The 17,556-nt window shown below is 34.4% G+C and overlaps 1 protein-coding gene across 2 annotated transcripts in view; it reads left to right on the top strand.

Moving 5' to 3' along the window:
- Positions 1–17,556, top strand: part of mbc (dedicator of cytokinesis protein myoblast city) — a 252,717-nt gene that overhangs the window by 35,372 nt on the left and 199,789 nt on the right. For both annotated transcript variants that reach the window (XM_085811171.1, XM_085811170.1), the window contains exon 3: positions 5,137–5,230. In XM_085811171.1, the coding sequence (XP_085667297.1) occupies positions 5,137–5,230 (94 nt within the window). The remainder of the gene's footprint in view (positions 1–5,136; positions 5,231–17,556) is intronic.

The raw sequence follows: 17,556 nt of genomic DNA, 5'->3' as shown, positions 1-17,556 counted from the left end.
TTGAAAGCAGAAAACGCAAGGTCAGTTGTGTGTGATGAAAACTTTTCCTTTCTTTCTCCAAAGGCAGTGATAATGCGTGAAAAGGGGGGAAAAACTTCTTTTTTGTTCTTTCCTTATTGCGAGTTATAACTCATTCCCCCGGTCCTCGGACATTCTCTTCTGGATTCTTTTCGGCAAGTAGGCGCGGCAGAAAAAAAAGGGAGAGACTTCGTTCGACCAGATGTGCGATCACGTGACTCTGGGTTCAAAGGTCTTATCTCTGTAAAATTTTTGTTTCATTTATTGATGCACGTGTAAATTTTTCGTTTCGTTTATTGAAATATTTTTTTATTTATGTACGCAAGAGAATTTCACTATGAAATTTCTCGATATAAATAGTGATATTATACAATTAGAAGAAGGTGTCCGTAATGCATTTAGGTGGAATTAGATTGAACGGAGAGATGGTAATGGGGATACCATCGGCACATGGTGCAAGAAAAGAAATGTTGCTGAACAAGCATATTGTGTTTTTTGTAACTGACTGCTGAAGTATGGTGGGGAAGGATTCAAGGCTTTCACAAATCATTCTAAAACTGTGACGCACATAAAATATTCAAAGTGCATTAGACATTCAATGACTTTAAGTAATTATGCTAATTAAAAAAATACTGGTGACTTACTAGAGACTGATGCTCAGCCATTGGATATAGTGACAAGAAAAGCACGCTAAGAGGTATTAATAACTTCGTTTATCGCCGAGAATTCTCTTTTTTTCAATGTAAGCTCCCAATTTAATTGAACTCTGTAAACAGTTGAGCCGTGATCAGACGGCACTAAACTCGTTGGAAATGTCCAGGACTACTGCATGTTATAAGATGAAATATGGGCTCGCAAAAACTATTAAGGAAAATATCATTAAAACTTTAAAGGAGACTCCATTTTCTCTAAATTTGGATGAAAGTACTAGCAATGCTCAAGAAAGTATACTGGCAATATTGGTGCAGTTTTATGACAACAATCAAAATGAAGTTGTAGTTAATCATTTTTCATCTCTAAAGATGGAATCTTGCAATTTAGAAGCTGTTTTAATTCTTGTTAATACTATTGAAGATAATAATATTCCATGGGCAAACTTAATTAGTGTATTAATGGACTCATGTAACACCATGCGTGGAAAAAAAAAGGGTGTTGAAACCAGACTACGATCAAACAAAGCACCCCACTTATTACATATTGATGGTGACACATGTCACATAGCTAATAACTGTGCAAAAAAATTTGCTTCATGTTTTGAAAGATACTTACTAGAAGATTTGTTTGATGACATCTATTTTGATATGAAAAGCTGCAGTAAAAGAGAAAATTTTTTCAAAATCTGTGAATCCCTTGCCATTAAAAAACTTGAAGAGACCAGACCATAGGTGGGTGTACATTTTATGTGTTTTAGAAAGAATCAAAGATCTGTGGGATGCTCTTATTGCATTTTATTTTCACTACTTGGATAAAACTGATAAAGGGGATTATTTTTCTTATGTTGAAACTGTATACAATAAAAGAAATATTTCTGCAGCTCAGAAAAAAGTTGTTGAAGGGGTGTATTCTTGCTTGCATTCCCAACAACTCACAAAGGATGCTTTAGCTCGGGAAAAAAGAATACTAAATGGGTTATTTGTTATGCAAAACAAAACTTTATTGCATATGGCATTGTATTCAGCAGTATTACCAGAGTTCAACACATATATTAAATTATTTGAAACAAAAAAAAAAAAAAAAAAAAAACAATGCTTCATTTAATACATTCCAGTATTTATAAATTGATGGCAAAATTTTTCTCTTTTTTTATGAAGCCAGAAAATATAGAGTGCACATCTTATAATGATTTATTAAAGGTTGATGTCACAAATCCAGAACTCCATCTACCTAGCAAAGTAATATTTACTGGTGCAGAAGCTTTCATTCTCCTGAAGAAATTATCAAAAAATCATCCAATTGCAAAAGAATTCCAAATTTCTCTGATGAAAGCTTATACTAATACAGCACAGCATATGAAACAGAAATTACCCCTTAAAAATTCATATCTAATTAGTTTTATAGCATTAGATCCAGAGCTAAGAGGTAAAACCAGTACAATATTAGCTTTTGAAAAATTATCATCTTTTATGTCCCATATTTTTAGTGATAATGAAAAGTCAAAAGTAGAAGCTGAAATAAGGTTATTCTAGAGTGATATTGATATCACCAAAGAAATGCTCTACACATCTGATGAAAGTGGAAATCAAGTCAAGTGTACAATTGATAAAAATTGGTCTAAAGTTTTTAATTTAAAAGATGATTTCACAAATGATTATAAGTATCCTACATTGGCTAAATTGGTCAAAGCCTGCCTTAGCTGCTTCCATGGCCCATTAGTGGAAAGTGCATTCAACTTGATGGATACACTTGTCACTGACTATAGAACCTCTCTTAAGATTGATTCCCTAGATGCAGTGCAGATTATTAAATATGATTTAATGGCTTCTAAAGAAACCTCATGTGAAAAATATGGCTCAAAAAATCCAATGACTGATCCAATTCACAAATATCTCTTACTGAATATGAACAGAAGTTGGAAAATATATCAAGAGGACTTAAAAACATGTATTTCAGATGAGTCACCTATAAAAGTCTCTGAAAAACATTAGCAGAAAAGCAAACTGCTTCTACCTCTGCATGTGCAGTTCTCAAGGAAATTTCTTCAACTGTAAATGAGGAAAATAAAAGTCAACCTTCCTGCAATTATGAAGTTCATCACAAAAGAAAGACAAGCCCACAAACATCAGAAAATAAAAAACAGCAGCAGAAATTGGATAATTTTTTTTTAAAGAATTAATTCAGGTAATTTAAAATATTTACATAAAATGTAGTAGTTTATATGTTTGAAAATTTATGGTTATTAATTTTGCAAAAAAAGTAATTCATTGAACTTTTATAATTGGTCATTCAGTACTTCATAATTGTAATTTTTCATTTCTCTCCCCCCTTCTCGAAACTCCAAAATGTCGGTTGTAAGTCCGTAAAAGTTTCAGGGGATTTTTTAGGGTCCCACAAACACCCCTGTAATTATTTAACCTTAAACATATGTGGCAATAAATATCTCAGTAATTTTTGACAGGACTGTATTAAGTTTTTTAATAAAAATTGAAGTATACAGTTATAAAGTAAAAGAAAAATATGTACTATTATTTTTTTGAGAATTTAACCTGTTGTATATTCATAAGTACCAAAAAAAATCGGAATCATAATTTAGATATCGATGAAAAAAATTTGCCGGTAAAAAAGGAGGAATGTCTAATACATTTTTTACCATTACAGCGGTTATTTCTTCCACCGTGACGACAATACCATATACGGCTTTTCTCAGAATCGGCTCTTTTAATGATCTTTATCTGTGATCCACATCTCTCGCACTTCATTAAAGAAGCAATTAGCGAGGTTTCCTCCAAAAATTTAAAATGAATTTCCTCTGATCCTCGTAGCAATTTATAAGTAAATCTTTGATTTGGAAAGCCAGGTTGGCCAAAATAAGGTCACAAAGGACATTTTTTTAATTCTGATACCAATAATTCTTGGTACTTACCAATAACAACAATCATCTTTGAAACGGACATATCCATTCGCTTTGAAATCTAAGGAATTTGAAGAGATGAATAATAAAATTTTAAAATGGCACAGTAATGCACAAATATTCATTAACCAATCAGGGAGCTGATTATTAGTTAAATAATCATACACAATAAAATCATTTTTTTAAAATACAAAATTAAATTATATTTTAATATTTAACAGCCATAAATGGTGTTTAAAACATTCAATTTATAGATATTAAAATAGATGTAATCAATGACATCACGTTTTAAAGTAACGTGATGTCATTGATTACATCCTCTACAACATAAAATTATATAAAATATCATAAACAATAAAATTTTTAGTTCAAATAAAAATGCAAAATTTAATTGATTTTTAATATTTAGAAGCCATAAATGATATTTAAAACATGGAATTTATGAATGATTAAACATGTTATTTAAAAAAATAACAACAAAGTATCGGTTAGCATAAATAACTTATCCAGCAGTTGGTTTAAGTCATATTGCTAGGCAAAGAAAAATCGCCAAAAGGCAAAATCCGTGCAACCGTCTACCAAAGTAGCACCCTGAAATATTGTTACTTTTCAGTTTTGCCGGTGCAAATCTCGCCAAGCAGACTGTATTGGTGACAACATAAAACATACGCATAAAAAATTTTAACAAATGTCAGTTCTAAGAATTTTTTATTTCGAAGGCATAAACATTTTAATATCGTTTAAAATTTTTTAAAAAGACAATAAATTTGTAAAAAGACATTAATTTAAGATAATTTAAGAATTTACTACGCTTTCATGGTTTATCGTCCTGATTTGCCGGTTCATATCACATGACCCCAAGTGATCTCATCTCGCGTAAACTACGCTAGAAAAATCTAATTCTCTCAGTAATTATCTACATTAATTTCAAGTTAAATCTTAATTTGGAATACAAGTTTAAATGCAAGAATTATTTCAATTTGGTACGAATAGATTACTCAGAAATTATGTAAAACTGCAGTGCTTTACTTCACTAGTGCATTCTCATTAGACTGGATGAATTTAACCCTTGACTTTGCTTTTTTATATTTTCGCCTTCAGGTGAGTGGTGTGATTGCATCATAATAAACTTTACTCGTACCATGAATGGCCTTAGGGCATGAAATTGAACGATCTGGCAAAAATTCTATGTAATTGTATGCGAGTATTGTAAGAAACAATCAATCTGATCAGAAATGGCTGTGACTTGTTTTGAAAACGAAGGGTAAAAGGCAAGATTCTTTAATACATTAAAGTAAAGGTTACCAGCGAGGATATTCTGTTTGGCATCAGTTGTACCATTATTGGTGACTTTATCACCTGCGCCGGCAAAACGGAAAAGTACTGAAATGTTATTGTATTGTGAATGAACCAAAATATTACATAAATGATGTGGAAGAGCTTATTGCATTGTTATTGATATATGCTGTTTAAGTTTGTTTCTCATGATAAGGCATATTATTTTGTTAAACCATTTTTACCAGTCATTAATCTTCAGTGTTTTTTTGCAGATTGGTTTTTTGGGTGTTCGACAAGAAACAAGACCTGGGGTATTTTTCCAAAGTCTTATATTTCAGTCAAAGAATCCATTGTTGATAAAACGGGGTAAGTCAGGTAGTAGTCTGTTTCTTTCCATCAAAGTATATTATTTAAAGGCCAAATAAGTTCAAAATTTTCCATTAAAATGCTAAATGTGCGGAAATATTTTGTGCTTACCTATTATCATAAATTATTAAAATATTCATTTGGATTTTTAACATAATTATCCTGGTGATTAATAATTTTATAACGCTCATGGAATGCTGAAATTGCAAAGTGAAGTGGATTTTCAACAGTTTTGCGCTCTCTATTTCTTTCATTTGTATGTGGTATTGATTGTATCTATGTACTCCTTAATATTGTTACTTGTGTAGGAGGTTTGTAAGGGATTGAATGAACGCAGAACTGATGAAAGCTTGATGAAATTAATTTTTCCAAAAACAGTCTACAGTTCTGGAACTTTTCATGCAAAAGTACTTGTACGGCTCCTCTCGGTATGGCAGAGCACAGTCAGTAGTTGCCACTTCAGACTACTAAGAACATTGCATACAAGGTAATGCTTAAAAGTATCAAAAGTGTAAGCTCACACAATAATTTCTAAACACTCTAAACTCTCAATACTCTCAGCTAAATTTTGAATTAAAACTGAAAACTAGACACGATCTAATTGCTTATGCTTATGTAGCCTTGCGGCTTCTATAAGCTCTGTTCTTTTAATCCCTAAGGAACATCACAGTGTAAACTATCAACTAAATTCCAGCCGGGAAATGGATCAAGGTAGGAAAGAGTGCCCCTTGGCTACGAAGCACAAAGCCAAGCTAAGATAATTGTTACATAATCAAAGAGGTGATGAGAAATATTTGTAATCAAAACATACATGTGCAAATGTAGCGATATCAAGTTACTGAAAACTAATACTTTTTCCAGTCTTATATAGTTTTCTCCATCTCCTGAGAAATTTCCAGTACCTTTGATTTCCAGTGCCAGATACAGTTACAGCTCCATAGGGGTTGGGCCAATTATGTTATCCAGGTATCAAAAAAGGTCGCCAAGTTGGGCAACTTTCAAAATTGGTGATGAAAGTTAGTCACCAAAATCATCACCAGCTGGCCAAAATTTCGTAACAAACAGTTGTACCAGAATCAAAGATTTCAAATAATCTTGCCAAAATTAGTTGCCAAATGGTTTGTAGAGCTGAGGATATGCAAGAATTTTTGCAGGTATTAAAACCTCCTTCATTGTGTAAAATTCATCCTCACCTTTTTTTATCACAAAAACTTTTGCTTGTGTGTCAATTTATAAAAGGTTCTTGCAATGGAAGAAAAGGCCTTCACAAATCTATTATATCAGGTTAAGGAAAGTTTCCCACCAAATACCATCAAATATTTCCTGCAAATAACATCTGCGCAAACAGTTCGCATTGGCATGTTTAATCATATTTTGTCAAATGAATTTTGGCATTTGAAAGAAAGAGACTTGCTTTAGAATGCTGTGTTGTGAAATTTGTAAAAAAATATCATCATCAAGTACAAGGTGTCTGAAATGGAACTACAGTCAAAAGTCGTTAATCCGGACTCGTCGGGACTTCGACAATTCCGGATTATAGATTTTTCCGGATTATAGATCATCAGCTTAAATCTGGTAAGATGGCATGCAGAAATTATAAAAATAAAAATATGAAACCGTAATTTATGAAATAAAGAACAATTATTATCTAAAGGGTATCAAAATTTACAAAAAAAAAAAAAAAAAAAAAAAAAAAAGCTTAATATTTATTTGTTTACTTTACTTTCTTCGCTATCGGAAGCGTATTATAATGACGAGGAATTTGATTTAAATCATATCAAAGACTGAGTACATCGAGATGAAATACTACATTTAGAAAGGAATTATAAGCCAAATAAAATAAAAACATCTGCCCTGAAGATACGGATAGTGCTGACAGATCAACTTCCAATTCATTGCGCGCCACGGCGTCCCCTCGCCGCAGAGCAGCGTGAAATTGATAAACAGATTTCAGAATGGTTAGATAAACAAAGGATATGCCTTTATCCATTTTTTGCAGCAGTTCCACTTTTTGTTTAATGGACTTCAAAATATACTTTCGCTTTGTAGGTCCTTTACATATTAGTAAATATATATCCTATTTGACATAATCGAACGTTCAAGCTTACTTTTATAAAATTGCTCTAACGGTCTGCAAAAAATAATAAGCCGGATCCAATTCGAAGATTAAGGAACAACGCAATCTGCAATATTAACTAAATTAGATAATTTTAGCTTAGCTTATACCGTCCGTTATACATTAAACGCGTTATACAGTAAACATACCGCGTTATACAGTAATACATACCGTGTGTTATACAGTAAACATATTTTGGGCCTGCGCACACACATATTCGCAGCCGTAAAGGTCTTACGCGCATGCCTCAGAGCAATGCATGCGCAGAAAGTTTGTAGCTTTGAGGTCCGGATTATAGATCATTCCACATGCAAATTTTGATCGGAGGTCAATCGGCGATAAGCTAACGTGGTTGCCGCTGATTGGCCGATGACGTCAAGATCGGCTGGTTGGCCGAGTATTATATAATGTACGCCGGTATCGGCGAATGTCTTGTTCTCTTGTGTTATTATGAGTTAGCATAATATAATGCTAGTTTACTTTCAATCAAATGATTTTAAATGTAAAGGCTACAGTGTTAGCTCTTTTATTTTAATTTACGGAATAAAGCATGAATTTTATTTAGATTAGTCTTAGCTTTATTTAAGGGAAGCAAAATATGCTTTGCCTTTATCACAACTGCCAACAGGGTTATGGGCCCAGCGCCAACAGCTAATCGGTCATCCAGTTGAACTCAGCATTGAAGGAATGTAGGTGAAGAGGGCTCTTATCCACGAAAAGAATCTGACCTGTCTTAGAAGTTTGTTCCAAGTTGTTGTGCTCACACTTAATTGAAGATGTCATTACTACCTGAAGGTTTTGAGCTGTTAAACCATGACAAATGGGATCGATGGAAAGTCGATATGAAAATGCTGTTACTGGATAGAAATTGTTGGAGCTTCATAGAGGACAAAAAAGAAGAATTAGATAAAAGTGCAACAAGGCGTGAAAAGCAGGAGTTCACACTGAGAGAGAACAGAGCCTTCACTACCTTATATTATGGAATTAAAATTGAGTTCAGGCCGCTGATACAAGAATGTTCAAGTGGTAAAGAAGCATGGGAAGTTCTACAGAAGCAATTCGAACTTAAAACAAGAGCAAGGATTCAGTTACTGGATGAATTTTTTAGTATTAGATATACGCCAAATGAAGAAATAGGATTATTCATCGCGAGGATAAGAATGACTGCAAAGAAGTTGGCTGAAGCTGGTCACAACTTGGCAGATCTTTTTAAAGGATTTCAGGCAATAAGGAGATTACCCCCGGAATACTTTGGCATTGTACAGTTGATCCATAGGTGGAGGGACGTAGATTTTACGCTGGATAGAATTGCTGAAGAACTGGTAAGGGAAGAAAGCCGACTTCGCCAGGTAAATGCCGATTTAGAAGACAGCAAGGTAAGCGTGTTTAATACTATTGGTTCAGATGCAGGGAAAGATAGAGTTGAAAATAAAATTAAATCTAAGAAAAAGATGGGGAATATGAGAATAGGATCTTGTTTCAGATGTCATAAATTTGGGCACTTAATCGCTCAATGTAAAGAAAATGTAAGTAAAAATCAGAAGTTTAAAATAGAGGATAAAAATGAACAGTTTAAAGATAAAGAATTAATGTTAGTAGAAAATTATGTAACAACTACAGGTAACACAGATAAATTTAAGAGGAGGTAACACAGATAAATTTAATTGGGTCGTAGATACTGCAGCTACAACTCATTTCTGTAATACAGTCAAAAGTCGTTAATTCGGACACCCATAATCCGGACCTCAAAGCTACAAACTTTCTGCGCATGCGTCGCATTGACACATGCGTGTGAGACTTTTACGGCTGCGAATATGCATGTGTGTAATAAGTTTACGCTTGCGCGTTTAATGTATAACGGACGGTATAAGCTAAGCTAAAATTATCTAATTCAGTTAATGTTGCAGATTGCGTTATTCCTGAATCTTCGAATAGGATCCGGCTTATTATTTTTTGCAGACTGTTAGAGCAATTTTATAAAAGTAAGCTTGAACTTTCGATTATGTCAAATAGAATTTCCGATATGTATTTACTAATATGTAAAGGATCTACAAAGCGAAAGTATGTAGAGAAGTCCATTAAACAAAAAGTGGAATTGCTGCAAAAAATGGATAAAGGCATATCCTTCATTTCTCAAACCATTCCAAAATCTGTTTATCAATTTCACGCTGCTCTGCAGCCCGGGCGGGGGGAAATGCCACGGCGTGATACAGAGGTTATTGAAAACGAAAAAATTTCGATTGACAAATTAGTCGGTATTCTCGACACAGCAATTATAGGACTTTAACAGCAGAACTTTGTAACTGAAGAAGAAATTATGCCTGTTTTTAGAATTAAAGAGAAAGTACAGTGGATGGACAAAAATATGGAAGCACCTTGTGAAATGCATGTTTGAAAAGAAAGATTGATTTTAATGAAATATGTAGGTGGCGTTGGCGTTTTTGACTACTCACGCCACCTATACAACTTCGTAAATGTGCTAAACAGTTCAGTTGTTGTCGGAGTACGGTTATGTGAGGTTGTCATTGCATTATGTCAGAGTTAACAGACTTCGAACGTAGGCAAATTGTTGGAGCACATATGGTAGGTGCTTCCGTAAGCAAGGTAGCCGAGGTGTTTAGTGTTTCAAGAGGTACTGTATCGAAAATTTATTCTGCATATTTGAAAAGCGGAAAATCATCATCTGCTAAATCACAGCGCGGACGAAAGTGTGTCCTGAGTGATCGTGACAGACGATCATTAAGGGGAATTGTGACGAAAAATAAGAAGACCACAGCTGCAAAAGTTACTGCTGAAATGAATGTTGTGTTACCGAACCCTGTGAGTACCAAAACAATTAGAAGGGAGCTTCATAAACAGGGAATTGCTGGCCGTGCTGCAATTGAGAAGCCATTCATCAGTGATGCTAATGCCCGTAACAGGAAAAGGTGGTGTTTAAGTCATAAAGCCTGGACTATAGAGCAGTAGAAGCGAGTAATATGGTCTGACGAGTCTTCTTTCACATTGTTTCCCACTTCTGGTCAAGTTTACGTCTGGAGAACGCCATCTCAAGCCTATAATACAGACTGCTTGTTGCCAAGAGTGAAACATGGTAGGGGTTCTGTTACGGTTTGGGTAGCCATATCGTGGTTCTCTGCTAGCCCCATAACTGTGTCAGGGCACATGACTGCCAAGACTTATGTGAACATTTTGCCCGATCAAGTTCATCCCATGGTACAAACTTTGTTCCCCGATGGTGTCTTCCAAGACGACAAAGCCCCTGTTCACACAGCTCACATCGTCCAGGACTGGTTTTCTGAGCACGAGGATGAGTTGTCCCATCTTCCCTGGCCACCACAGTCACCAGACCTGAATATTATCGAACCTTTGTGGTCTACATTGGAATGGAAAGTGCGTTCTCGTTATCCACCGCCAACATCGTTATCTGAACTTGCCACCGTTTTGCAGGAAGAATGGTATAATATTCCCTTGTGGCAAACATACAGGAACTGTATTTATCCATTCCGAGAAGACTGCAAGCTGTTTTGGATGCCAACGGGTTTCCTACACCATATTAAGCAAAGAAACATGTTTTTTTAAAGGTGTTTCCATATTTTTGTCCAACCCCTGTATTATCACATAAGACGAAGCAACTTAAACAACTTACATTGAAAGAAATGTTTAATAAAGTAAATAAATAAATATTAAGCTTTTTTTTTTTTGTAAATTTTGATACCCTTTAGATCATAATTGTTCTTTATTTCATAAATTACGGTTTCATATTTTTAATTGTATAATTCCTGCATGCCATCTTACCAGATTTAAACTGATGATCTATAATCCGGAAAAATCGATAATTCAGAATTGCCGAAGTCCCGACGAGTCCGGATTAACGACTTTTGACTGTAATAGAAATTTAATGACAAATTTCGAAGAAATAAAGGATATACATATGTCTTTAGCTGTAGGAAATTGTGAAAGTAAGGTACTAAGAAAGGGTACCGTCAATTTTGCAGCAAAAGTAGGCAATCGAATAAATTGGATTGAGTTAGATAATGTGTTATGTAATCCAAATCTAAGAAGAAATTTATTATCGGGAGCTAGGTTAGAAAAGGCAGGTGCTCATTTTGTGATTTCAAAAGGGAAGATATGGACATATTTTAATAATTGGGATAGATTATGCTACGTTAAATGATATGACGGACTTTATCACGTAAAACCATTTAGATATGCAACAGGTAAAAGGGAAGCTGGTTACGGTACAGAAAGTTAAATAAAGTAGACGATGCAATGCTGTGGCATCGGAGATTTAGCCACGTAAATTTTTATTATATTAAGAAAACTAGTAAGAATCAAAGCTTGAAAGTATTACCAGAAATTGAAAAACCAATGGAGAGGTGTGAACCGTGTATTATTGCTAAATCTAGTAGAATATCTTTTAAAACTGTTCCAAAGAGATCGGATAAACCATTGCATTTAGTTTATTTAGATGTTTGTAGCCCACTACCAGTTCCATCTAAGGGTGGGAGTAAATATTTTCTTGCTATTGTGGATGACTATAGTAGATTAGTAACAGTGTATTGTATGAAAAATAAAAATGAATCGTTCTACAACTTTAAGAATTATCATAGGCAAATGGAAAGACTGACGAATAGAAAATTAATAAGTATACGCACCGATAATGGTGGGGAATTCTGTAACAATCAATTCGAAGGGTACTTTGCCGAAAATGGAATTAGTGTTGAACGCACAAACGCGTACACTCCAGAAGAGAACAGTGGGTGTGAACATTTTAACCGAACGGCATTAGACGCAGTTAAAGCTATGCTTAATCATGGTAAAAGGGGAAAAGAATGGTAGGCAGAAGCTTTTGACTGTTTCATACATACGTGGAACAGAATATGTCATAAAAGCAACCGAACCCCTTTTGAAATGTTCCTAAATAGAAAACCCAGTGTTGTTTATTTTAAAATATTTGGTTGTAAAGCCTATGTTGGCGTGCCAAAACAGATTAGAAATAAATTACAAATGAGGTGCAAAGAAGGAATCATGGTAGGATATGCGAAGGAAACTAGGGGTTATAGGATATGGCTGCCAGAAGAGCACAGATTAATAGAAACCTGTAATGTGAAGTTTGATGAAAAACTGTATGCAGCAAATGGCATCCTGGAACAGAAATCAAAACCTAAATTTAAAAGACTAGAGGAATCTGAGCTATTAGCAGAATCAGATGAAGAGCAGGAAATTTCTAGAGAAGAAATAAAGTTGTCAGATGACAAATCTACTCCGAAAGAATTATCAGACTTAAACTGGCAAAGAAAAGCAGTTAAAAGGCCGATCAAGAACATGTACAGACATATATTATTATGTAGAGGGAACAGACACCCATTTTAGATCCTATAATGATATTGAAAAGTATTGTGAGGCAAGAAATATTAAATTTGAAAAAGATAAGTTCGATTTTAGTGGAAAAAACGAATACTCGGGGAATGTTAATTTTGTAGAACAGGAGACTAGCTCCGTGTCTGAAGAGGCAAATTCTGTAGAAATTGTTATCCCACAAAATTTTAAAGAAGCACGAAAATCAGTAAATGCCGAAGAATGGGATAAGGCAATGAAAGAAGAAATCGACACAATGAAGAAAAGAAAGGTTTGGGAATTAGTCAAAAAGCCAAAAAATAAAACTATGATAGGAAACAAATGGGTCTATACACTAAAAAGAAATGAAAAGAATCAAGTGGTTAGATACAAAGCATGTTTAGTAGCACAGAGATTCAGGCAGAAAAGAGGTGAAGATTTTGATGACGTTTACAGTCCTGTAGTAAATTTTTCAATCATAAGAATATTTTTCACTATCCTGGAATGTTTATATGGATGGACTAACTGTCAGTTAGATATAAAGAACGCATATTTATATGCAAACCTAAATGAGAAAATATATATGACCCAACCAGAGGAATTTATCGAAGAGGAAAATAAAGTGTGTTTATTACACAAGGCCATTTACGGTCTACATCAAAGCGGCCGTGAATGGTTTTGTGAATTTGAAAGTACTTTAGAAAATCTACATTTTAAGAAAATACAATGGTGTAATTATGTTTATAAGGGTTCAAATGTAATTCTCTTGTTATATGTAGATGATATTGGGATTTTTAGTAAAGATCAATATAGTATAGATAAAGTAATTTCACATCTGAGTAAGTTTTTTGATCTTAAAGTATTAGGCAAAACTAAAAGGTTACTTGGAATTGAATTCTTAGAGAATGAGAATGGAGTTTTTATACATCAGCAAAAATATATCGTAGAAATTTTTGAAAAATTTAAACATTTCCAGATATCAATAACTTTACTTCCCATAGCTAAAGACACTATTCTCACAAAATTAGGTTGTCCATCTACAAGTGCAGAAATTGCGGAAATGCATACATTACCCTTTAGAAATCTGTTAGGATGTTTAGTTTTTGTAGCTAACAGAACAAGGCCTGATATTACATATGCAGTGAATATCTTATCAGAATTTCAGGAGAATCCTGGAATTAGGCATTGTGAAGCATTGTTGAAATTGCTTGGTTATCTCAATAGTACTAAATTATATAAGTTAAACTTATCGAAAATTAAACATATAAATTTATATTGTTATTCAGATGCTGATTATGCAAGTAATAGAGATGACCACGTGTCCATGGGAGGATTTATATTATATTTAGATGAAGTATCGGTAATCTGGAAAACTGTTAAACAAAAATGTGTAAGTTTTTCAACCATGGAAGCGGAGTATATCGCCTTATCTGTAGCAGCGAAGGAATTAATGTTGACGAAAAATGTCTTACAAGATGAAAATTTAAAGTTTAATTTAAGAGAGTGTAAACTATTTTGAGATAATAAGTCTGCCATTGATTTTTGTAGATCGCCAATAGAAAATTGCCGAACTAAGCACACAGACGTAAAATATAACTTTGTTAGAAGACTAGTAAATGATGGAGTGTTTGACCTTGAATTTATCACCAGTAAATTAAATACTGCCGACTTATTTACAAAAGCAGAAACTGCTATTAATTTAAGAAAGTTTTGTTTAGATGTTTTCAGTGTTTAAAGACAATAAGTGTTTTCGTATAATAGAATTGAACTATGAACTTCTGTGTAAGTTTTGTTTTTGTCTTTGCATGAGGAAAAGAGGGCCGTTTGTCAGCTTTAGTTTTCTACATGCAAATTTTGATCGGAGGTCAATCGGTGGTAAGCTAACGTGGTCACCGCTGATTGGGCGAGTATTATATATATGTACGTCGGTATCGGTGAATGTCTTGTTCTCTTGTGTTATTATGAGTTAGCATAATGCTAGTTTGCTTTCAATCAAATGATTTTAAATGTAAAGGCTACAGTGTTAGCTCTTTTATTTTAATTTACGGAATAAAGCATGAATTTTATTTAGATTAGTCTTAGCTTTATTTAAGGGAAGCAAAATATGCTTTGCCTTTATCACCACTGCCAACAAAATGGATAAACATTTAATTCAACAACACCGGGGGTTGGTCGGTGCTCGGTGAGCCTGTCAGCAGCGTCGCAAAGCACAATTTGGCTGGCAAAGAGATCATGCTTTGCATCTGGTGGAATTGCTGTTAAAATGTATCTAGAGAAAAGTAAAATCTGCAAGGAGTGTCTGAAAAAAATTAAAACCATGAGCAGTAAGGTGTACAGCTGTGTGCTAGTTAGTATTGACAACTGCTATCAAGGAAAAATGTCAAACTGAGTTCAGGTGCAAAAAGGTAATGTTTATCAACATAATGCAAGACCAAATGTGTCTGCGTTCACCAGCTGGACTCAGTACGAATTCAAATGGGATCTTTTGCCACACTCACCATATAGCCCCAACATGGTTCCTTCGGACTTCTACCTTTTTTCACACCTGCAGCTACATTTTGCTGGCGCTATCTTCCATTTTGCACAGGACGTCCAAAATGAGATTGACCTTTTTTTGGACTTGCGGCCGTCAAGTTTCTGGGCCAAAACATTGGCAGAAAATCATAGGTTTGGGTGGCGATTACTACATGCTCTAAAGGTACTGCTTTCATGTTTTTTTCCTAACTTTATTAAGAACGTTTTGGCCGAAAACTTTTATTACAGCCAGATAGTAGGTGAAAGCCCCAGGAGACTTCTTATTTGATTCACATTTTGGAAACATCTCCAATCCTTAATTGTCAACACTGTTTTGTATCTGTACGCAAACCTTTTGCAGAAATGACATGTCCAAAATAACTCTCTTCTTGTCTGAACAATTTACATTTAGTTGGTTTTAACTTCAGGATGGCTTCCTCTATTTTCTGCAGCACTTACCCAAAATTTTCTAAATGCTCTTCAAAACTTTTCCAAACAGGCTTCATAAGAAAGACATCTCAGCGCAGTCTCCATAAGGTGTTTTTATGTTGCAAGTGCATTGCATAATCCAAATGACATTTCCTTGAACTACCTATTTCCATGTTCGGTAGTAAATACTGTTTTTTCTAGATCATCAGGGTATATGTAGTTCCTGGGAAAAGATAGTTGTCTGTCTTCATAATGTTTTTCAACCGGTAATAGTCAAAGCAAAATCTAGTTCAACTGTCTTTTCCTGAGCAGGACAATGGAAGAAGTCCAAGTATTTGCTAAAGGCTCAATAACATCAGTTTCTTGCATGTCCTTTAAAAGTTTTCCTACTTTTTCCTGTTTAGCAATCAGTAGATTTCCTAGATGTTACTTGATTGATGAATGATGCCCATATATCAGTTTTATACTGTGCCAAACTGGTTCGATTTATGCCACATAATGTGTAGAAGAAAACATTTTGAAATTCTTAAATGACACACTCTGCAGCACTCATCTCTTTACTGCTTAGTTGTGTATTCTGCAGTAACTCTGATATTAGGCTCAGCAATTGGAGGACTGCTGGTTTGTTTAATGCTGGGCACTGGAGTACAGGCTGTAACGCTATGTTTTTACTGATGACTTTTACCATATCACTTATGTTTTACAACTCTCACCAGAGCAATGGCCTCTGACAGTTTATATCAATATCAAGGGTGCTAGTAATCCTTTTGGCCTGTTTCAGTTTTTAGGATATTTCATTATGCTGTCCCAGAAATTTCGGTTTTCAGCTATGATTTGGGTAGTAAAAATTTTGTTCTTGCTGGTACTATGCTATTGTCTTGAGCTGTTATTTGGTGGACAGATTTAACTCATTGATTTCAAACAGGGTTGTGTCCTGAATGACAAAATGCAGTTCATTGTTTTTAAAGCCTAAGAAAAAATAGTATTTTTTCAGAAATTCTGAGTATGCAAGGGTCTGCTACATATATCATGTAAGGTAGGCGGGACTTCTCAAGTATAATGTTAACAATCATCTTTCTGTCAATGCTGATATTATCACCAGGCACAGTCTGTAGAGTAATGCAAGGCAACGTCCACATCGGTGTAGCTTCCAGCTATTGAGCCAGATCTTGTCAAATTGTGGTTAACATTGGCTTCTGTATCCATAGTCATAATGCAAAGAATTCTATTTATATATCCCATGAGGAATAGTCCATTACTGCTGCCACTCATTGTAGTAATCTGAAGTGCTTTAAAATGGAGCTTCTCAATATCTGGCAATTTCTGGCCTGGTTAAATCATCTGGATGAGTAATCACTTGATTCACTAGCTTCTGGACATGAACAGTTGGGATTAGGTGGCTGTCCTTATGAATTGTCTGCTGGATTGCCTCGAATAAAGTGCTTTTTAGATCCTTGACATTCGCCATTCACAGGGCATTGGGTTTAGGATCCTGGATATCATCAATGATGTACTGCAGGGTCAAGATTTCGTTTATTTCTGTTGGGCAGTCTAAAATGATGAGACAGCCTTTCATTATTAGCGGTGAGCTCCTAGAGTATTCCATGGTTCTCTGTTGGCAAGACTTTAACTGAAGTCTGACATTATAAAAGTTCATGTGACATTATACAAGAGGTACTACAATTTACATGTAATATCAAGAAAATTATTTACATATATTCAAAATTCGTAGCAATATCAAACATAAATCTTTCTTGGAATCAAGATTTTTTGTTTACAATAAAAGTAAAAATATACCACTTGTGCTTTGGTAATTTTGGCAACATTTAAATTTAATTAGGCGAAAACTAGAAAACTTCATGGCAACCTCCAAAAAATTAAAAAATTGCAGTCATGCAAATATGCTGCTGAAAATAATTAAGGATATTGA

The sequence above is a fragment of the Stegodyphus dumicola genome, chromosome 2 (genome assembly GCF_044657685.1).
Source record: "Stegodyphus dumicola isolate Sdum_Otavi_A_Nest chromosome 2, ASM4465768v1".
NCBI classification, from domain to species: Eukaryota; Metazoa; Arthropoda; class Arachnida; order Araneae; family Eresidae; genus Stegodyphus; species Stegodyphus dumicola.
Note: the sequence above shows the minus strand (reverse complement) of the source record. Positions and strands in the feature narration are given on the sequence as shown.